Source organism: Nicotiana sylvestris, chromosome 4 (genome assembly GCF_000393655.2).
Source record: "Nicotiana sylvestris chromosome 4, ASM39365v2, whole genome shotgun sequence".
In the NCBI taxonomy this organism is placed as follows: Eukaryota; Viridiplantae; Streptophyta; class Magnoliopsida; order Solanales; family Solanaceae; genus Nicotiana; species Nicotiana sylvestris.
In genome coordinates, this window is record NC_091060.1 from 71,020,504 (window position 1) to 71,043,331 (window position 22,828).

The 22,828-nt window shown below is 38.9% G+C and overlaps 2 protein-coding genes across 2 annotated transcripts; both read left to right on the forward strand.

Annotated features, from left to right (window-relative positions):
• Positions 1–3,553: 3,553 nt before the first annotated feature.
• Positions 3,554–6,036, forward strand: LOC104246509 (probable protein phosphatase 2C 14). Its single transcript, XM_009802319.2, has 5 exons — positions 3,554–3,919; positions 4,124–4,291; positions 4,718–4,888; positions 4,975–5,154; positions 5,441–6,036. Exons 1-5 carry the CDS (start codon positions 3,611–3,613, stop codon positions 5,867–5,869), a joined length of 1,257 nt encoding a protein of 418 aa, XP_009800621.1. The 5' UTR covers positions 3,554–3,610; the 3' UTR covers positions 5,870–6,036.
• Positions 6,037–11,478: 5,442 nt separating this feature from the next.
• LOC138889685 (uncharacterized) lies at positions 11,479–11,964 on the forward strand. Its single transcript, XM_070173020.1, has one exon. It carries the CDS (start codon positions 11,479–11,481, stop codon positions 11,962–11,964), a length of 486 nt encoding a protein of 161 aa, XP_070029121.1.
• Positions 11,965–22,828: the final 10,864 nt, after the last annotated feature.

Sequence of the window (22,828 nt, forward strand, 5' to 3'; positions counted from 1 at the left end):
TTTCATTGTACTTGGGACTGCTTATTCTTTGGAGCGTTTGGCTGAGATCTACATCTACGAGATTGTTCGCCTTCACGATGTGCCAATGTCCATCATTTCAGATCGGGGCATGCAGTTTACATCGCAATTTTGGAGAGCAATGTAGTGGGAGTTAGGCACACAGGTTGAGTAGAGTATAACATTTCACCCTCAGACGGACAGACGGTCCGAGCGCACTATTTAGATATTGGAGGATGTGCTACGCGTTTGTGTCATATATTTCGGGGGTTCTTAGGATCAGGTGCTGTCACTCGTAGAGTTTGCCTATAACAACAACTACCAATCGAGCATTCAGATGGCTCCGTATGAGGCTTTTTATGGGAGACAATGTCGGTCTCTGGTTGGATAGTTTGAGCCGGGTGAGGCTAGGCTATTGGGTACTGACTTGGTTCAGGGTGCTTTGGACAAGGTTAAGTTGATTCAAGATTGGCATCGTACGATGCAGTCTAAACGAAAGAGTTATGCCTATCAAAAGGTTTGTGATGTTGCTTACATGGTGGGAGAGAAGGTACTACTCAAGGTTTTACCCATGAAGAGTGTTGTGAGGTTCGGGAAGAAGGGAAAGTTGAGCCCTCGGTATATTGGGCCATTTGAGGTGCTTCAGAGGATTGGAGAGGTGGCTTACAAGCTTGCCCTGCCACCTAGTCTATCAAGTGTTCATCCAGTATTTCATGTTTCTATGCTCCGAAAGTATGTCAGCAATCCGTCTCATGTTTTGAACTTCAGTACAGTTCAGTTGGATGGTGATTTGAGTTATGAGGTGGAGCTAGTGGCCATTTTGGATTGGCAGGTTCGAAAGTTGAGGTCAAAGAACATAGCTTCAGTGAAGGTGTAGTAGAGAGGTCAGCCAGTTGAGGAGGCTACTTGGGAGACTGAGTGGGAGATGCAGAGCAGATATCCACGCCTATTTGAGACACCGGGTATGTTTCTAGAGCCGTTCGAGGACGATCATTTATTTAAGAGGGGAAGGATATAACGATCCGGCCGATCATTTTGAGTGTGTAGCCCTGTTCTCCCCATTTACTGCTTATTTCAAGCTCAATTATCGTTATGTGACTTGTCGGAGTAGTTGGTTCGGTTCCAAGGATATTTCGGAATGAGTCCAAAGGTTAGACTTATTACTTGTTGAGTTGGTTGTACTCGCGCTACACCCTGCACTTCGTGTGCAGATCAAGGTGTTTCTGGGAACGGTGGTTGTTGATGTCAGATTTTATAGCCGTTCAGAGATTATCGAGGTAGCTGCCTTGGCGTCCACAGACCTTAACTCTTCTCCCTTATCCCTCAGTTTTACGTATTCAGTTATGCTTTCTTAGATAGTGTAATCAAACTACGTATTTGTATAGATGCTCATGTACTTAGTGACACCCGGGTTTTTGAAAAATTCTGTATTGAGCTTTGACGTTTTCATTCAGTTTTATGAGATTTTTATTTACTTAAGCTTATTTCTGCATAATTTAAATTTCAAGATGTTGGTATGTGTGAGTTGTCGGCTTGCCTAGTATCATGATAGGCGCCATCACGACACTTGGGATTTTGGTTCGTAACATTCCCCTTCCGCAAAACTGACCCAGGCTTCGCAATTGCGAAGTAGCCTCAGACTCCCAGTGTCGCAAATGTGACACATGACTCACAAATGCATAGCCCTCATCGCAAATTCTAACAAAGATTCGCAGATGCGAAGCTGCCTAATCCCATCCCAGTTCGCAAATACGAGCTAGCACTTCGCAAATGCGAGACTTGCAGCCCAATTACACCAGCTGATACCAGTTAAGCCAAAATCAGTCAGCAACCTATCTGAAACTTACCCGAGCCCCTCAGGCTCTAATTCGAACATCCACACAAGTGTAATAACATCGTACAAACTCGCTCGCAAGTTCAAATCATCAGAATAACATCAAAAATCAAGAATCATTCATAAAAACTCAATATCCTCAAATGTTCTTAAACTCAAATTTCTAACTTTCGACTAGAATCTCCGAAATGACCTCGGGTCACCTGAGACCCAAACCAACCGTACATACAAGTCAAAAATTATCATATAAAGCTAATAGAACCATCAAATCTCCAATCCAGAGTCGTTTATACAAAAGTCAACTATTGGTCAACTCCAACAACTTAGAACCTCTTGAAATGAGAATTCTCCTTCCGAAACTCCCCGAACCTCCCGAAAACCAAAACCAACAATGCACGCAAGAAATAGAACATCAAATGAACCTATTCGAAGCCTCAATTTGCAGAATGGAGCTCTAGAACTCAAAACATCCGGTTGGATCATTACAAGACAATGCAAGTTATCATATTTGTATTGGGCTACAACTTAAAGAGGTCACAAGATTGGAGAAGTAGGGTCTCGGCCGCATAATCTTCATATTTTTATTCATTCATTTTCTAGTATTATCGCATGTAATATCATCATAGAGTGTGTTATGAACTCTGTGATGATTATAGAGTATTTGGAGCTTTCTAGCTCGTACTTTTTACATTCTTATAAGTAGTAGAGGTTTGCATGCCTCAATAAGAATTATAAGGTAAGGTCGAGATCAGTAGCTGATGTCATCTATTTTGCCGTAGGGAGATACCTCATTTGGCTAAGAGATCATTTAACCTCGTGAGACTTCACCCTCAAGAGACGTTGGAAGAGCTTAGGGATGATCATCTTTCCAAGGCAATAGATGACACACTATTGTTGCTTTTGCCCCCTTGTACTTTTCCCTTTGTGGTTCTTCTTTTTATTAATTAATAAAATTAGCCACTAGGCCCAGCCAAGTAGTATATTTGCTATAAAAAAAGGCGTTCTATGCATTTAAAGATTAATATATCAAGTTTAAGATCAAGCTACAAGCCCTTGGATCAAAGTACATCAAATTCAAGATCAAGCTTCAAGCTCTTGGATTAAACTACATCAAGTTCAAGATCAAGCTTCATACCCTTAAATACATCAAACTTGAAGGCCCTTAAATTTAATTTCCAAAAAGAAAAATAAGAGGAATTACAAAAATTGTAACATTTCTTATATTTGAAATAGAATGTTACATTTATAACAATATTTTTTAGTCTATAGTATTATTTTTTATGTGAATTATTATCTACCATATTACTCAATCCACAGTTATATAAATCTCAAGAGAAGGGCAATTGACAACAGAGAAGGAAATATTCACAATTTTTACTTTCCTAACCTTCCGTATTTCTTTCTTCTATTCCTTTTTTTCCCTTTTCCTTCTAATGCTTTTCCCATTCTAATTTATCAAAGTGAATAAGAATTTATGCAATTAAAGTAAAAAAGCTTTATAAATACACCTCACATGGAGTAATAATAAATTTTAATAAGAAAAAAATCGAATTCATATGTATTACGTGTGACAAAAACGTTTTCAAATTAGGAATTACCCCCTCCCCCCGCAAACCCCCCCCCCCCGAAAAACTACTCACCCCCTCTCCTGGCCCAACGGCTCTAAAACAAAGTCTTTAAACTGCTTCTAATTCTGCTTTGAACGACTTTGTCATTCCTAGCCGTTGGAGCCACCTTCCAGTCTCAGTTCAACTTTATTCACAGAGTTTCACAATCAAAATGCAGAAAGGCATTTCAACAACCACAGTAATGAATGACAACAATAACATAGCCACTACTGATGAGAATCAGAACATAAATGCTGATTCTTTCTGTTCTTTGAAACGGAAAAGACCCCCTAAGATAGAGATCCCCAGTTTGTTGTGTGAGATTCGAGTGAATTCAGAGCCGTGTTTCAAGAATGATGCAGCTGTCACAAAACATCCCATTTGCTTCAGTGGTCATGGGGTCGGCCTTTTCTGCCGCAAAGGCAAGAAAACCATCATGGAGGATACCCACAAAATAATTTCTAGCTCAAATGTCAAAAGGGTAACTAAAAAAATGCTTCATTTTTTGATTTGATTAATTATTAAATGGTTTCAAGTTTCTTTCTTGAAAGACTTGGAATTTTCTAAATAGAGCTACTTGGACCGTGGGAATTCGTATAGCCGACCCCAATTTGATTGGGATTTTTGAGGCATTGTCATTGTTGTTGTTGAAAGAACTGAATTTTTGTAGTTCTTGAAAATGTAGGGGTTTTTTGGGGTATATGATGGACACGGAGGGCGAAAAGCTGCAGAATTTGTGGCAGAAAATTTACACTCGTATGTATTTGAAATGCTCGACAATGGTTCCAGTACGACGAGAGAAAAAGCTATTGAGGCTGCTTATTTGAAAACTGATCAGCGGTTTTTGAAACAGGTAACCCTCTTGTTTCTTGCTTTTTCCATTGGCTTTTAAACATACATTTCTCGCTCTTTTTAGCGAACAAAATAGGAACAACTTTCCCGAATTTCTATATTGGAATTCTTGCAAATTTTGGATCTTTGTTTTTTGACTTTTCTTAGCTGGGTAGATGTAGTACCAATATCAGAGAAATTAGGATTTTAAAAGTTTGAGCAATCAGAATAAGAATGTGGAACCATAATCAGCTAAGATTCTATCAGCCATCTCTGATCTCATTTCAAAGGCAATTGCTTCTCTTGGAGTCAAGATTGCAGATATTCTTGTTATTTGGAGTCTGTTATGTTAAGAGTAAAGAGTAAATGACATTTTTTGTCTATGAGGGGAAGTTTTGTACTGTGTCCTTTTCGTTTAACAATTCTTTACACACTGAGAATATAACAGGGTTTGGGCAGTGGTGTTTGCTGTATCACGGCGTTAATTGAAGGAAAGGAGATTATAGTTTCAAATTTGGGAGACTGTAGAGCGGTTCTATGCAGAAGTGGAGTTGCTGAAGCCCTCACAATAGATCATAGAGCTGAGAGGGAGGATGAGCGGAAGAGAATAGAGGATAAGGTACATCATATTACCCTCAGGCTACTTGAATTTAAGGAGAGAAGTTGTTGATTATACTTGCTCGTTCCGAACTTTTTTTGATGCAGGGAGGATATGTTGAACTTCACAGAGGAGGTTGGAGAGTACATGGTGTTCTCTCTGTCACCAGAAGCATTGGAGATTCTCATTTGAAGGATTGGGTACCAGCTAAACCTGACACCAAAACACTCATTTTGGCACCAGATATGGAATACCTTGTTTTAGCTTCTGATGGTCTTTGGGATGAGGTTAGAAGAGAAAACATGTATAGATTCTGATTGATGAGGAAGCTTTTGCACGAACAATGCGTAGTACTGATTTGTGCTCGAGTTTAAAGCACTTCTAGCAATACATTATCCTTCATCTGAGGGCATATGATACAATGATAATATCAAATTTCCGGTGTACTTTTTTATGTGTGGGGATTTACCAATCTGTCATTAGACAATTTGATGATTACTATAACTTTTGGGTATCCATTGTGGTTCTTGGTAAGATTTTTAGCTGAATTCATTTGGTTATGTTGTTGTTTAGGTGGGCAATCAGGAGGCTGTGGATATCATAATGCAGTATTGTCCAAGGGAAAAGAGAATGCAACTTCCAGTGGAAAAGGGAAAGGAATTTTATTGTTTAAGTAGAAGTCCTTCAAAGTTACGACGAGTTCCCATAATCAAGTCAAACAGAAGGAAAAGTCATTCGCCGTGCTGTAAGAAAAGTGTCAACAGTGAAGATGAATTTGGCAATGAAAATGAAAGTCCTCCGAAAAAGGCAAGGCGAGTTTCAACAATGAACCAAACAAAGATGATGAAGATGAAAATTCAAGAAAAGAGTGGTTTGAACAAGAAGCAACCATCCAATGCGCTTGTGGCTGCATGCAGAGAACTTGTAAACCTAGCTGTGTCAAGGGGTAGTTGGGATGATATCACTGTAATGATAATCGATCTGAGTCACTTCAAATGCTAGTTTAGTACTGTTAGTCCGGTCATCCTTAGGAAGATTTAGTTGCATATACCTCAGAGATTAGCCCTGACAGATGATTCTTTAATTCTTTGAATAATCATGTATGACATAACAAAAACTATATGATTTATCTATGAAATTGTGGAATAATATGGGATGTGTTCTGTTTAGACTGCTTCATATTAGAAGTTCCACTTGACATGCCTAATGCCTTCCTTCCAAACCAGAGACTTAAACCCCCAAAAAAGTGCGGCATTTCTGTGAAATAGTACTTATGAAACTGCCTTCCTCAGTCCCATGAGTTGGTCTAGAAAAGGTTTAATATAAAAGAGCTATGAGACAGACAGTAGGTGAAGGAGCTCTTAGGTCTAAATGCTATGAGACAGTAGGTGAAAGAAAGAGCTTTTACACAAGTAGTTAGGAATGGGTTCTTGAATCGGGCCATTGCATGTCCAAAGAAAGATTGCAAATAACAAGTTGCATTTATATTTATATTATATACATGTTGGTGAAATTATTTTCCGTTGATAATAATACCTTGCTTCTTTGTTGACTTATAAGAGAAGATCTCACCGTATAAGCGATTGAATCTGAAGAAAGTTCGTTTCCTAAGCTAAACAATATTTTCCGTACAGCCACAAGCCATGGAAAACATTATCATAACATATTCTATATATTTCTTTGTGCAACTTTACAGTTATTAGGCTTGTTAACAGATGGAGATTCAAACAGTTCTTTTACCTTTAAGAAGTGCATTTAGACAATAGAAGGGTGAAAAGAATGAAAATAAATAGTGCAAAATTAAGGGAACATCTTTTATCCTAGAAAATGTTTTGAAAATGAGTGGTTTTATCACTTTTTTTTCCTTGTTTGGTTGATGAGTAAATTTTTTTTTGTAGTGTTTGGTTAGAGAGTAAAAAATATTCTTTTAAAAAAATATTTTTTTATGCTACTCTCCTCCCCTTCCCCGAGACCCCATGTTTCCTCCCCCAAACCCAACAACTATTCTATTGCGGAAAACCAGGGAAAGAGCCAGAACATCTAGTTCACCTTAGTTGTTCTCTTATAAATTAGAAAGCACGTATTCTAATATCATTTGAGAACTAAACTCTTGGGTGCTTTTTATTTTCTTGTTAACCGGGAATAATTGAAGACCATTTATTAATCAGAGAAATCCACCAGTTGAATCAGAGAACAATAATTTCATTATTATCCCAATAAAGCGTATACTTCTAAAAGAATGCGCTTATATTAATAGCCTCTTTGGTCAAGCTAGAAATATCAGCTTATTTTGAAAAGTGTTTTTTTTCAAAAATACTTTTCGAAAAAGTAGTTTTGGAGAAAAATAGTTTGTGTTTGGCTAATCAGTTTGAAAAAGACTTTTGAACAATAATTTGTGTTTGGCAAGTTTTTTAAAAATTGCTTTTAAGTTTCAAATTACAAATAAGGACACGAAGATATTTGCTTAGTAGTTAATATTATATAAGTAGATAAAAAATTACAAATATTTATTATTAAAGATAATAATTAAGTTTTTTATTTTATTTAAGTAAAATATAAAAATAAAATTGAAAAGTACTTTATTCTTTCAAGATAATTTAAATATATCAAAAAATCATTCAATAAATATGAAATTTCATCCCAAAAGTCATTTTATATTACTTAATAGTTTAAACTAATTAAGGATATTTTGGTATATATAATATTTTTCAAAGGACATTTTTGGTAGAAAGAAAAGTCAAAACTGCTTCTGCTTCTGGAGAGAAACTATTTTTTTCTGCTTTTTCAAAACTACTTCTGCAAAGCACTTTTTTCCCAAGAAAAGCTTGGTTATTTCTCAAATTGAGGGAAAAACACTTTTTGAAAAAAATAGTTTTGGTTTGGGAAGAAGCTTAGTCAAACAGGCTATAAGCCGCCTAGCAAATAGTTCCGATTTAGCACACAACATCCAATAATAGCAAAATCAAGAAGTATGCGAAAACCCCCCAGAAACCCACGAAAGTCCAAAACTCTGCAAGCTTAGAGTTTAAAAATACAGTTTTACTACCCGATTTAACACACACCAGTCATTAGATTGGAGAATTAAAAATCATGAAGAGAACCTTGATAGTAGGCTATATAGTTGATATTTACACCTTAATATGACTATACTTTGTTGTTGTTTTATAGATAAATTTCCAACAAAATGCTCTAAATAGTGTTCTTTTGTTTAGCAGAGAATATTATATGAGAGGAAGCAACATGGAGTGTTTTGGAGGTGATAATGTGAAGAAAAACGCCCACTCGAGAAGTACCCGAACACAAAAAAGCATAAATGGCCTAGGCAAGAAGGCCACCGCGGTAAACCGCGGTAGATTAACAACGTAAGGCAGAAAGGTCAGCATTCACCGCGGTCGACCGCGGTTAGCCGCGACCGCGGTGCACTGTTCACGCTGCTGGAAAGTTTGAGGACCAAAGTGTAAAATCGGAAAAACTTTTGTAAAACCCTTATATACTTTAGAAACTCGCCCAAGATTGTGCTAAGCTGAATTTAGACTACTTTTGGAGGCAAGAACAAGAGTGAGAAGATCAACCAAACATTAGAGTTTTTCTATCTCCTTTTAATTCTTGCAATTTTACATTATGAACAATTTAGTAGTTTTCTTTTATTTTGTTATGATTAGCTAAATACTTATCTAGGGTTGATGGAACCAATTGTTGGTTGAAGTTTTGACTCAAGTTGTTATAATCGAGCCGGATTTATGATATGATTGTTCAACTACGTTTTGTATGGTGATTAATTGAATGGGCCCTTGATTAATCGTGTCTAATTACCTTATATTGCTTGAGAAAGAATATTAGGTTAGACAGCTGTTGAACAACACCACTTTTGGGTAATTGAAGAGATTCATTACTTGAACTTAAAAGTGGGTTTAGAGATAACAAAACTTTGGTGGGATAATTTAGAGTTGCATAACTATTGTCAGCTAGAGTAGTTCGAGAGAATGCTCTAGTAAATTATTGTAGTTGATCGAGAGATAATTACGATAACCCATAACTATTAATCCTCATAGAGTATTACGACAAAATTATAGCGGAAGAGTCAAAACCTAAACTAGCAATTGGGAAAAAACAGCCCTAAACCTTTTTACCATTGAATTATCTTTGTTTTAGCTTACTGTTGTTTTTAATAGAAGTTGAAGTAGTTAAAAAAAACTCAATCTTTATTGATCAAAAATCTTGCATCTAGAGATTGATTGAGTTGATAATAACATTGTCGTAGATTGTAATAGATAGGTTAGTTCCCTGAGGATTCGATTCCGGACTTAAAACCGGATTATATTTGCAGCGACCGCTTTGTCCTTTAAAAGGCATAGTTGGGCGTTATCAAATTTTGGCGTCGTTGCCAGGGAACTAACGGTGTTATTTATTACAACTTAGAAGTAGTGTTAAAATTATTAGTTCAAATCAATTTCCAAAGGTGTTAAACAATTTGTATTGAAATTCTAACATTTGAACTCTTGTGGAATTCAGGTGTATGCCTAGAAATTCTTCGAGGACTGGAGAACTGTTTGAAGGACTTTCAGACCCCGAGAAAATATTCAGGGCATTGAACTGTGCCAACAAGAGGATCCAACAATCACAACAACCACACCAGCTTGAAATTGACATGGGTGACGTAGAGAACATGAACGGAAACATCAAGGATGAGCCAGCTAACCTAAACGTTAGAGTGGTGGCACCTCTTGTGCCAGAAGCTGCACTTTATGATTGGGCTCAACCCACAGCTGACAACCTGGCAACTGCCATAGCTGCGCACGCAATTCAAGCGAAAACATTCCAGATCACTAACAACATGTTGCATCTGCTGCAGAATAAAGGATTGTTCTTTGGGTCACACATTGAAGACCCTCAGCAACATTTGAAAAACTTTCTGTCAATTTGTGTGACTCAAAAGCAGCCAAATGTGACCCCAGAAGCTATCAAGCTATTATTGTTCCTGTTCTCTATGACTGGAGAAGCTCAAACTTGGCTGAATTCGCTCCCAATCAATTCCATTGTCACCTGGGAGGAATTAGTAAAGCAGTTCCTGAATAAGTTCTACCCGCCCAACAAGACTACAAGGCAGATTGATAAAATATTGCAGTACAAGCAGCAGCCGACTGAGACCTTGCAAGAAACTTGGGAAAGATTTAAAGGGATGCTGGTGAAGTGTCCTCACCATGGCATTCCAGACCAGATGCTTGGCCAGAGATTCTACATGGGGTTAGCTGACAATCTAAAGGCCAATGTGGATGCTTCAGCTGGAGGTGCATTTTTGAGTAAGACATTCACCGAGTGCAAAGTCCTTCTTGACAAGATGTCCCAGAATTCGGGGTGGATGACTAGAGGTACAACATTGGCACCATAGTGCATGCAGTTCCTCTTGACCCAAATAATTCGCATGCAGAGAACATGGCCACACTCATGACTCAGATGAGTATTTTGACAAAGAAGATAGATGAGATAGGTACCAAACAGGTGCATATTGTTGACACGACAAATGGAGGACTGTGTACACCCTATGTTAATCAGTCTTATGTGTGTTCATGGAGCGGAGAAAGTGAAAAGCAAGGGGCAAGGGAAGATATGAATTATGTTAACAACTTTGGGGGTCAGAGACAAGGAGGACAACAGTAGAGCCCGACACAAAATCAGCAATACAGACCCAACATGCCTCAGCCTGGGGGCATGCAAGTTCAAGGCCAAATGGTGCCATACCACCAGAGACAATAGGGCTACCTATAGCAGAACCAACAATAGTTGACATATCAGCCACTTCCTTAGCAGCAAGATAACAACATGGTAGAGATCAGGGGGATGCTCCAGCAACTCATTGGGACAAATGGTAAGATGCAAGAAAAGTTGGCAGTGCATGATTTAGCTATAAAGAACATTGAAACTCAGTTAGGCAGTTGTCTATGGCTTTAAACAACCGCCCCCAGGGAACATTGCCAGCGGACACAAATATTAACCCTAAGGAGCAAAACCCGAATCAGCTGATGGCAGGTAAATCTTCGGAATGGGAGAGATTTAGACAAAGAGTAGGAGGTTGCACAACCCAGCAAAGAGACTACGCCAGCCACTCCAATTCCACTAGAGGTAGATGAACCATCAAATCTGACTGAAGTGGTGGTTGAACAGGGTCAAGATGAAAAGGGTAAGGCTAAGGTAAATGAACAAGTTGCAGAACAGGTAGTGCCTCTTGTGCCATAGAACCTCAACAGAGAGAAGCCAACAAGCAGTGCACCAAGGGTGATACCTGCACCATTCCCTCAGAGACTGGTAAAACAAAGGAAGGAAGATCAATACAAGAAATTCATGGAGATGTTGCATCAAATTCAGTTGAATATTCCTTTGATGGATGACTTGAGGGAGATGCCCGGTTATACGAAGATGATTAAAGACCTAATGTCATGGAAGTTTGATTTTCAGTACCTATCCACAGTGACTCTGATGCAGACCTGAAACGCAGTAGTGACCAGACCGATAGCTCAAAAGATGTCTGACCCAGGTAGCTTCACTATTCCATGCACGATTGGGAGTTATGCCTTTGCAAAGGCATTATGTGATTTGGGAGCCAGCATAATTTGATGCCTCTGGCTGTATACACCAAACTGGGCATTGGCAGAGCTAGACCGACTTCGATGCTGCTGCAGCTGGTTGAGCGCACGGTAAAAAGGTCTACTGGGATTCTTGATGATGTGTTGGTGCAAGTGGGGAAGTTCGTGTTCCCTGCAGACTTTGTTATTTTGGACTATCAGGTAGATGGGGAGATACCTATCATTTTAGGTAGGCCATTTTTGGCCACTGGGAGAGCACTGATTGATTGTGAGACAGGGGAATTAAAAATTAAACTGAACGATGAAGAAGTCATATTCAATGTTCATCAATCTATGAGGAGACCCAGTGAATATGCTAATTGCTCTCTAGTGGAGGCAGTGGATGTGATCCTGCAAGAAGATGATGTGACCCTGACTTCTAAAGATCCATTGGAGGCATATCTGACAAATTTAGAAGAGGTGGATGGTGAAGGGTTAGCTGAGTGGGTCATGGCACTTGAAGGCCAAGGATTCTAGAAAAGGGAACCTCAGTTCGAGTCCCTTGAGTTAGAAAAAAGGGCTACACCTCCAGTAAAGCCATCAATATAGGAACCACCCAAGCTGGAGCTGAAGCCGCTCCCAGCTCACCTCAGGTACGTTTTCTTAGGCCCTGATTCTACTTTGCCTGTTATTATATTATCCGGTTTGCTAGATGTGCAGGTAGAACAGCTCTTATAGGTATTGCAGGAAAGTAAGACTGTCATTGGCTGGACTAAGGAAAACATAAAGGGTATCAGCCCAGCCTTCTATATGCACAAGATTCTCTTGGAAGAAGGGTATAAACCTTCCAGAGAACATCAACGAAGGCTGAACCCGAACATGAAAGAGGTAGTAAAGAAGGAAGTGATCAAATGGTTAGATGCGGGAATCATCTTCCCCATCTCTGATAGCAATTGGGTCAGCCCTGTCCAATGTGTGCCGAAAAAGGGGGAATGACTATTGTGCAAAATGAGAACAATGAGTTGATCTCAACTCGTACAGTCACGAAATGGCGGATTTGCATGGATTACCGAAAATTGAACACAACCACCTGAAAGACCACTTCCCTTTGCCTTTCATTGACCAAATGTTGGACAGGCTGGCCGGGCGATCGCACTTTTGTTTCTTGGATAGATATTTGGGGTACAATCAGATATCAATAGCCCCCGAAGATAGAGAGAAAACATCCTTACTTGTCCATATTGCATCTTCACCTTTCGGAGAATGCCTTTTGGGCTTTGCAATGCACCGACGACATTTCAATGGTGCATGTTAGCCATTTTCATAGACATGGTGGAGGATATTATGGAGGTCTTTATGGATGATTTCTCTGTGGTGGGAGATTCATTCAAGGACTGTCTTCACAACTTAAGAAGAGTGCTCAAAAGATGTGTGGAAACAAATTTAGTATTGAATTGGGAGAATTGCCATTTTATGGTACAAGAAGGGATAGTCTTGGGGCATCGAGTGTCCAGTAAAGGAATTGAGGTCGACCATGCTAAGGTTGACGTGATTGAAAAACTACCACCGCCCACTTCAGTCAAGGCGATGAGAAGTTTCCTTGGGCACCCGGGTTCTACAGGCGATTCATAAAAGATTTCTCCAAAATTGCTAATCCATTATGCAAACTCCTTGAAAAGAATCACCCTTTTGTGTTTTCTAATGATTGCAGGTTGGCATTTGAGGAGCTGAAGAAGCGATTGGTGACTGCACCCATCATTGTTGCACCCAACTGGGAGCAGCCATTTGAGCTCATGTGCGACGCAAGTGACTATGCCATAGGAGCAGTTTTGGGGCAGCGAAAGGATAAACTGATGCACCCGATTTACTATGCAAGCAGAATGCTAAGCGGTGCACAACTCAATTACACCGTGACGGAAAATGAAATGTTGGTTGTCGTTTTTGCATTCGACAAATTCAGGGCATACTTGATTGGCTCGAAGGTTATTGTTTACACTGACCATGCAGCAATTAGGTACCTAGTAGAAAAGAAGGAGTCAAAGCCACGCTTGATTCGTTGGGTTCTTCTGTTGCAAGAATTCGATCTGGAGATATGTGACAGAAAAGGGATAGAGAACCAAGTAGCTGACCATCTCTCACGGTTGGAAGGAGCTGAAAAGAAGGTAGAGGTTGAGGATAAAACAAAGACATTCCCGGATGAACAGTTACTGGCAATGATAATGGAGGAGGCACCATGGTATGCTGATATTGCTAATTATTTAGCAAGTGGTATTGCACCTTACGAACTCTCCTCAATACGAAAGAAAACGTTCTTTCGTGATTGTCGGTATTATTATTGGGATGAACCTCTGTTGTTTAAAATATGTGTAGATAACATGATCTGACGGTGTATCCCCGAGAAAGATCAACATTCTGTTTTGCAGGCTTGCCATGCTTCACCATATGGTGGACACTTTGGAGGAATTCGAACAGCAGCTAAGGTGTTGGAGTCAGGCTTGTACTGGCCTACTCTGTTCAAGGATGCCCATGCTTGGGTTAAAAGCTGCGATGAATGCCAAAGAACTGGCAACATATCTCGTAGACACGAGATGCCAATGACCACAATTCAAGAGGTGGAGATTTTTGACATGTGGGGGATTGACTTCATGGTGCCATTCGTTAGATCGTATGGTAACAAGTACATATTGGTAGCAATTGACTATGTCTCCAAGTGGGTCGAAGCAGTGGCTCTTCCGACCAATGATGCTAAAGGGGTACTAGGCTTTCTAAAGAAGAACATTTTCACACGTTTTGGTACCCCAAGAGCTATACTCAGTGATGGCGGAACCCATTTCTGCAATAGAGCATTCGCACGACTGTTGAAAAAATATGGAGTTCGTTATAAAGTGACCACCCCGTACCACCCACAATCGAGCGGGCAAGTTGAAGTGTCCAACAGGGAGATTAAAAGTGTCCTCACAAAAATAGTGAACGCAACAAGGACTGACTGGGCAAAGAAATTGGATGATGCATTGTGGGCGTACCGCACAGCCTTCAAAACCCCAATTGGTATGTCACCATACAAGTTGGTTCTTGGCAAGGAATGCCACCTCCCAGTTGAGCTAGAGCATAAAACACTTTGGGCATTGCGGCAGTTAAACTTAGACATGGAGACAACAGGTACTAACAGAATCACTGGGTTACATGAGCTCGAGGAATTCAGGTTCCAGGCCTTTGAGAGTGCTAGATTATACAAAGAAAGGATGAAATTAATGCATGATAAGCACATCTTGGATCGAAACTTCAAACCCGGAGATCTAGTGTTGTTATACAACTCGAGGTTGAGATTGTTTCTGGGTAAGTTAAAGTCCCGATGGTCAAGACCCTTTAGAGTGGTGCAAATGTTCTTAAGTGGAGCTGTAGAGATTGAATCAGAAGATGGGACAAACAAGTTCACAGTAAATGGGCAAATGTTGAAACATTACCTTGGAATGGCTGAAGAAAAAAGGTATAGAGTGGTAGTCCATTTGGCAGAGCCCCAGTACGCGAATGAGGAGTGATGATCAAATGCTTGCGTCGTGCCGCGACATTAAATCAGGCACTGCGTGGGAGGCAACCCACGAGTGTGTTGTTAGTATGTTCATGTAACTTCATATAAAAAAAAACAACGCCAGCACTGCGACCGCGATGAACCGCGGTGGAAGGAAACATTCTGCCACAGATTTTTCATCCCACCGCGACCGCGGTGAGGTGTGAACATTCTGCCCCAAAATTTTAAACCCACCACGGCCGACCGCGGGGGTACCAGGTATTTTAATTTTTTTTTTCCGCTTTACTTATTATTTTCCTCTTCTTTTAACTTAATAATCCCCTATTATAACAAAAAATCCCTCCCCCAAATATCAAAACAACCGACACCCACCCCCCTCATTATAATTCTTCATCTCCCTCTCTTCACAACCCTAAGCCCCAAATCCCTTATTCTTCTCCTTCTTCTTCACTCATATCAACATCCCACACCGCCATTCCTCTCACCCATTCTTCAACTAAGGTATGTACTTACCTCTCCTCTCTCTTTTCTCTGGCTTTGTGTTGTATTGTGTTGTAGCTTATGTAGTTTTATGTTGATATGGTACTGTAATTGTAGTAAATTTTTTTGTAGTTTCTTCTCCTTGTTTTTTCTATTTTAATTTCGTTTATGAGAATGTTTGGTGAAGGGGCTGTGTAATTAATGTTTGGAATGGTGTTTGTTGGCGGGTGATTGAATGACACAAGTGTGTAGTGTATTGGTATAGTTGTATACTTGATTTGGGAGGAGTTTTGATAGACTCATGAGGGCTAAATGTGTTTGGATAATGCCCCGCCCACAAGGTGTTTGGGAATTGCTGCAATAGAGATATAAGGAGCTATTGTGACATGGTTATGATGAAGTCTGAGTAACCATCCATAGTCACATATTTTATGCACTCACTAATAGGCGTTTGGTTATTTGACAGGTGCAATGAGTTCAGCTCGAAAGAGACGAAACACAGGGCCCTCCACTACTGGACCGGGAGGCTCCTCACGAGCTAGGAGCCAAGCCAGCGCACCTCAGTTCGATAGCACTCGGTTTGTATCCATAGCAGCGTAGGATAGGTACAACCAGAAAGTAGCTAAGAAGTTACAACATGAGGTGCACATTGATCGCACGACTTTGGAGGTGGAATGCCCCAATATGTTTAATGAGCTGAGGCGGTGTCATCTGGACATCTTCTTCGAGGTACCGGAGGAGGCTAATGTTCAACTAGTAAGGGAGTTCTATGCGAACTTGCCAGATCATGAGAATGGGGTTGTAACGATGCGCAATACCCCGATAAACGCAACCCTCAACACCATCCGCAAGGGTATACAGGCTGCCAGTGTTTCGGGGTGAATTTGATCCTTATCGTACTTTTAGCGGTACACGGTCCTTGTGGGGAACTCTTCTTGATACTATCTGTGTGCCGGATGGATAACACCTATGGATCAAGCACAAGATTACTCTCAACTCCCACTGTCTGAATTGGGAGGCTAAGTGTTAGCTCACCATTGTCAACAGTCGATTGTTGCCATCCAGCAATACGATAGATGTTAATCTACCACGGGCATCCGCAATCCACTGTTTCATGTCCCACAGTGATTTTGATGTGGCCCGGCTCATCCATGAAGAGATGTTCATTAGATTACCTGAGCTAACCAAGGGCCACTACTTCCCTTCGCTGATCACCCGGTTGTGCCGTATTTCTAGAGTCCCTGAAGACCCTCAGGTTGATGGGAGATTGCCACTAGAAACCCCGTTCCGGGCGAAAAAAAATCGGAATTGGATGAGAGCCGGTGATGAATGTTGATGACTCTGATGATGATTCAACTAATGATAATGATGATGATGCTGAGGTAGCTGCGGTTCCTCCTCCTCCGAGAGTTGATGTGGCAGGCCCATCACAGCCACGCCGGAGCACCCGTATGACAGCTTTGGAGCAGGATATGGCTGGGTTGTGTACCTTAGTCACTGATTTGGGTGCCCGTATTGATGCGGTGGCTGTGAGGCAAGTGAAGTCGGAGAAGAAATTCTTGGGCTGGTTGAGAGTGCTGGGACGTGCGTGCAACGTGAACCCAGTCACTGTCTCCGATCAGGAGTGAGCCTTCAGGGAAGTTCCTTAACCTCACTGTTCTTTAAGTTTTTAAGCCATGGGGACATGTCTTCATTTTAAGTGTGGGGTGGGGATACTTCATTGTATGTTTGTAATTGTAACAATTGACTGTTTGATTTTGTTTGTTTTGTCTTGCTTTGATTGTTTTGATGTTAGAGTAATAAGTTCATTAGGAAAGTTAAAATAGTAAGTGACTTGTCCCGACGACGGATCTCTTTCGGCGGGATTCTTGAGCGACTAAGTCGAGAAAAAAAATTGGAATATGGAGACTCTTCCTGATGACGGATCTTTTAGACAATTTTCTTGAGGGAAGTTAGCCTAGAGAAAAGACCAAAAAGTTTTTTTTATTTTATTTTTAGGTAGTGTAGTAACTCCCTCTTGATTTTTCTTTGGGTCACGGTTCTTTTCCAAGGGTTTAGCTTGAACCGGGTATAGGTAGTTTTTATTTATTTTTGTTCTTTTTAGTTTTTAGAGTAGGACTAATGGGCTACGAGCTAAATTCGAAGGAAAACCCTTAGCGTTGATACACCTGAGCACAATAGACACTAGAGTATAACGCCTAGCTTCATTGGTTGAATCCTGTTATAGTACCTTAAAATTGTACATTTGTATCTAACTTGAACACTCAAAAGAGAATGTCTTGATAAACCAATCCAGAGTGAGTCATGTGCCATGTGTGTGTGAGTTTTACTGTGTTCCATGTTTCATATTTGATGCCTAGAACTTGTCCTGTGTGTTTGTAAAGCGAAATAGTAGTTTCTTTCAGTTTTAGAAGTGATATAGGCATTTCTTTGTTGAGCCAGACATATAAAGTAAACCCACCTGATTGCAATACATCTTAGTTAACCTCGTTGAGCCTATAAGCCTATTTCTTTGGCAACCACATTGCCAACCTTACCCAATTATTTGAATAGTTTGTCGTTTGAACCCTTTTACCTCCCAATAAGCACTTGAATGATAGTGGAAATATGCAAAAGCAAAAGCGTGGGGTGGTGATTTGGTTTTTGAGTGGAACCATTGAGATAGAGAAAAGGTGTGGAATTTTGAAGCATAAAAGAAAAAGCACCACGAAAAAAAAAGTAAAAAAAATATGGGTTATAAATAATTATAATGGTTGATAAGTGGTGGCTTGTACAAATTGCACCTAATGGATGAGGATGTTTTAAACAAATGAGGTGGAGTGTTTTTGGTTGGCACAACTATGATCTTTAAGTTTAATGTAATTGTATTAAAAGTGCTTAGGGAGGTTAGTCACTATATCTAAATATATCCTACCCGTCCCTTAGCCTACATTACAACCAAGTAAAGTCCTATTGATCTTAGACTGAATGGGCTCAATTAGTAAAGTATTACACTACGGGCAAGCCTATGGTGCATCTTTGTGGCATGTGAACGTTCTTTCTGAGAGTGAGCGAATTTTGTCTATCTTAGTTCCTACTTGTTCTAATTATCATCATATGTGGAACTACTCTCTTCTATGATGTGAGGGCATGTGATTCACGAAGGAAAGGTAAGTCTTGACTCTTCTATAGAGTGGTTTCAGTAAGTGCTGATGTTGCATGGCATAAAAGGTTTGACTCTTGAGGTAAAGGTTGTTCACTACTAGGTACAACTTTTGTAAAATGTTCATGGTGTGAGTCGTAAAGGAAAAGCTTAGGGAAGGAATTTTGATGGATTGTGGTGGATTGCTCGAGTACTAGCAATGATTTAAGTGTGGGGTATTGATAGTAGGCTATATAGTTGATATTTACACCTTAATATGACCATACTTTGTTGTTGTTTTATAGATAAATTGCCAACAAAATACTCTAAATAGTGTTCTTTTGTTTAGCAAGGAATATTATATGAGAGGAAGCAACATGGAGTATTTTGGAGGCGATAATGTGAAGAAAAACGCCCACTCGAGAAGTACCCGAACATAAAGAAGCATAAATGGCCTGGGCAAGAAGACCACTGCGACCGCGGTGGCACCGCGTGAACCATGGTAGATTAACAACGTAAGGCAGAAAGGTCAGCATTCACCACGGTCGACCGCGATGCACTGTTCACGCTGCTGGAAAGTTTGAGGACCAAAGTGTAAAATAGGGAAAACTTTTGTAAAACTCTTATATGCTTTAGAAACTCGCCCAAGATTGTGCTAAGCTGAATTTAGACTACTTTTGGAGGCAAGAACAAGAGTGAGAAGATCAACCAAACATTAGAGTTTTTCTATCTCCTTTTAATTCTTGCAATTTTACATTATGAACAATTTAGTAGTTTTCTCTTATTTTGTTATGAGTAGCTAAATACTTATCTAGGGTTGATGGAACCAATTGTTGGTTGAAGTTTTGACTCAAGTTGTTATAATCGAGCCGGATTTATGATATGATTGTTCAACTACATTTTGTATGGTGATTAATTGAATGGGACCTTGATTAATCGTGTCTGATTACCTTATATTGCTTGAGAGAGAATATTAGGTTAGATAGCTGTTGAACAACACCACTTTTGGGTAATTGAAGAGATTCATTACTTGAACTTAAAAGTGGGTTTAGAGATAACAAAACTTTGGTGGGATAATTTAGAGTTGCATAACTATTGTCAGCTAGAGTAGTTCGAGAGAATGCTCTAGTAAATTATTGTAATTGATCGAGAGATAATTACGATAACCTATAACTCTTAATCCTCATAGAGTATTACGATGAGATTATAGCGGAAGAGTCAAGACCTAAATTAACAATTAGGAAAATCACTGCCCTAGACCTTTTTACCATTGAATTATCTTTGTTTTAGCTTACTTTTGTTTTTAATAGTAGTTGAAGTAGTTAAACAAAAAAAACCAACCTTTATTTATCAAAAAATCTTGCATCTAGAGATTGATTGAGTTGATAATAACATTGTCGTAGAGTGTAATAGATAGGTTAGTTCCCTGAGGATTCGATTCCGGACTTAAAATCGGATTATATTTGCAGCGACCGCTTTGTCCTTTAAAAGGCATAGTTGGGCGTTATTAAACCCAAATTAAGATAGGGAAAAAATTTAAACAAGAGAAAAAGAATCCGAGAAAAATGAGAAAGGAAACGGGCAAAGAGAATTTACAACAGCCATTGAACTTTATAATTAGCCAAAAGAATACATAGGGAAAAAAAGATTGTAAAGAAAAAAGAAAAAGACGTAGAAAAAACATTAAATTTCGTATGTAACAATGGTGAAGAAAACCCAAAAGAAACCCAAAGGGATGAAAGAACAAAGAAAAAAGGAGAAAGAAGATATGAGCAAAATTGATTGAAAGTGAAACATACTTCCAGGCAGGGGTGACAAATATGTGAGTTGGGTTGAATTTGGCGGGCCAAGATAGATTAGGTCAATAAATGAGTCATTGCCCAACCCAACCCAAAGTGTACTTGGGCTAAGATGGGTTGGGTCAAGATGGGCTAAACAATGGGTCATAGCCCAACCTGCCCAACTTGACCCATGATTTAGAACCATGCTTATCTTGCATAAACAAAACTTTTTACCTTTTATACACCTAAAAGGTAAATAAATACTATTAGTATTTTGAGAATCAAAATGTATTTTCTTAAATAATAAATTAGTATTTAAAATGTGTAAGTTGAAAAATATTTAGGGGGGGGGGAGATTGGGATGGGTGGATGGTGCAGAAAATTGAAAAGAAAAAAAAATTAAAGTGGTTTGCAAGGCGGGGGAGGGGGGGGGGTAGGGGTAGGGTGGGTGGGTGGTGTAGAAAAAAGAGAAAATAGAAAATTAAAAATACATAAAATAAAAGTAAAAAAAATTGAGGGGGTTTGGGGGGAGAAAATTGAAAATACAAAAAAAAAAGTTAAATTGGGACAACTAAGTAAATTTTTAGATAAATTGGGTCGAGATCCCTTGAGTTTCATGGATTGTATTTAGGCTACTTTATAGGTCAGAATGAGCTATAAAAAATAGGAATTTTTACATTCCTATGCCATTTAGCAAACTATATTACCCGTCATGCTTAACTTTTAATATAATTACCTTTTATATACCTAATTACCACTTATGTACATATTAGGGGTTTTAATGGTATTAATTAGTCTCCTAATTTAACTCTACTGTATATTCCCACTCCCCCACACTTCTCTCTCCAAATCCCACCCTCTCGCCCACGTATCAAACCACACCCCACGATTTCCTCTTCAATCACCCACAATTCCTCTTCTAAAACCAGCGAAAATCTGTAACCCCTCCATTAACGTCTATTCTCAAGTTCTTTCTTCTAAAATAAGTCAAAATTTCTACTATTCTTCAAAGTTCATTCACCCATTAACGCCCAGCTTCAAAGATTTTCAATGAAGAAGGACAGAGCTTCAAAGAACAACCCTAAAAAAGTTAAAGAAGCAGATGTTCCTTCTTTCGATTTGGGTGTTTTATCACCACATTCACCGAAAAAGCATGAAAAATCTGCTCATGCAAATGAAGAGAAGAAGCATAGGCTTTCCCCTCGTCAAGCTAGGGCAGAAGCTAGAACTAAACAAAACCATGATTTTGATGCTGGTGAATCTTCGAGGCAAATCAATTCAGCGAAAAGGAAAGGCAAAGAGATAGATTTTGATGATGATTTTGTAGAAGATGAACCTGTCATTAAACTTGTAGAAGATTAGTTGTAGTTTTCTGAATCTGTTTAAACTTGTAGATATATTGTAAAAAAATTGTAGTTATATTGTTTTTGTTTTTAACTGTATTATGTAGTTATAGATATATTGTAGATATATTGTATGACAAATGTAGATATGTTGTTTTTTTAGATTGGAGCAGTGTATTAATAAAAGATTGGTGCAATATCGTAGACGCTATGGAGCACTACTGTGGGACTACGCTAGGAAGAAGCAAGAGAATGGTGCAATTAGTGAAAGTTAGGTAACTAGCAGATTAGCAAGGAAAAAAGGTGCACCAGTTGTGAACGAGAAAACACAAATTTGGAAGAAGAAGAATTAGTTGCAATATTTTGTATGGAACATGTAGTTAAATTATTTAATTGCAGCTAGTTTTGTAGAAAGATAGTAGACAAGTTTATGAATAAGATTGTTGAAATTTAATTGTAGCAGATTTGTGCGTGAATTATTTTACCCTTTATATTTTTATTTTATCCAGTATACTAGTTCGAACAATGGGGAAATATTCTGTTGTTTTTATATTCACTTGTTGAAAGTAAACAGTACTTGATCTAATTATTGCTACTGGTTAACTCCTTTTCAACTTGATTATTATGTAGTTACTCTGTCAACTCCAGATTATGTAGTTATTTTGTAGTTTTTTTGTAGATAAATTGTAAGGATCATTAACAACTATCGATGGGTGCTAGAGATAATAAAACAACTGTGTATTATATATATAGAAATCATTCACAAACCAATCAAGCTATGAAAGTATTAACTCAATACAGAATACTAATTAAACAAAACAATTTCAAACTAACTACATTAAGAGTTGAAGGTGCCTAAACTATTACACATCAAATATAATTCTCCTGAACTCATCAGCAATTTTTATGAAAAATTCAGTTTACTACATAAAATTTTATTTCTTTTTGGGAGCATTCTTGCAAGATCTTATGTTATGTCCTTCTACTCCGCAGTTGCCACATGAAACCTTGTACTTCTTTGAATTTACTTCATCTTATGTTTTGTATCTTTATTTTTGAGGTCTTCCTGGCTATCTTTTCCCACCTGAAGGTGGATTTACAACTTCTTCAGTTATATGTTATGGCACATTCCATTTGCTTTCATCAG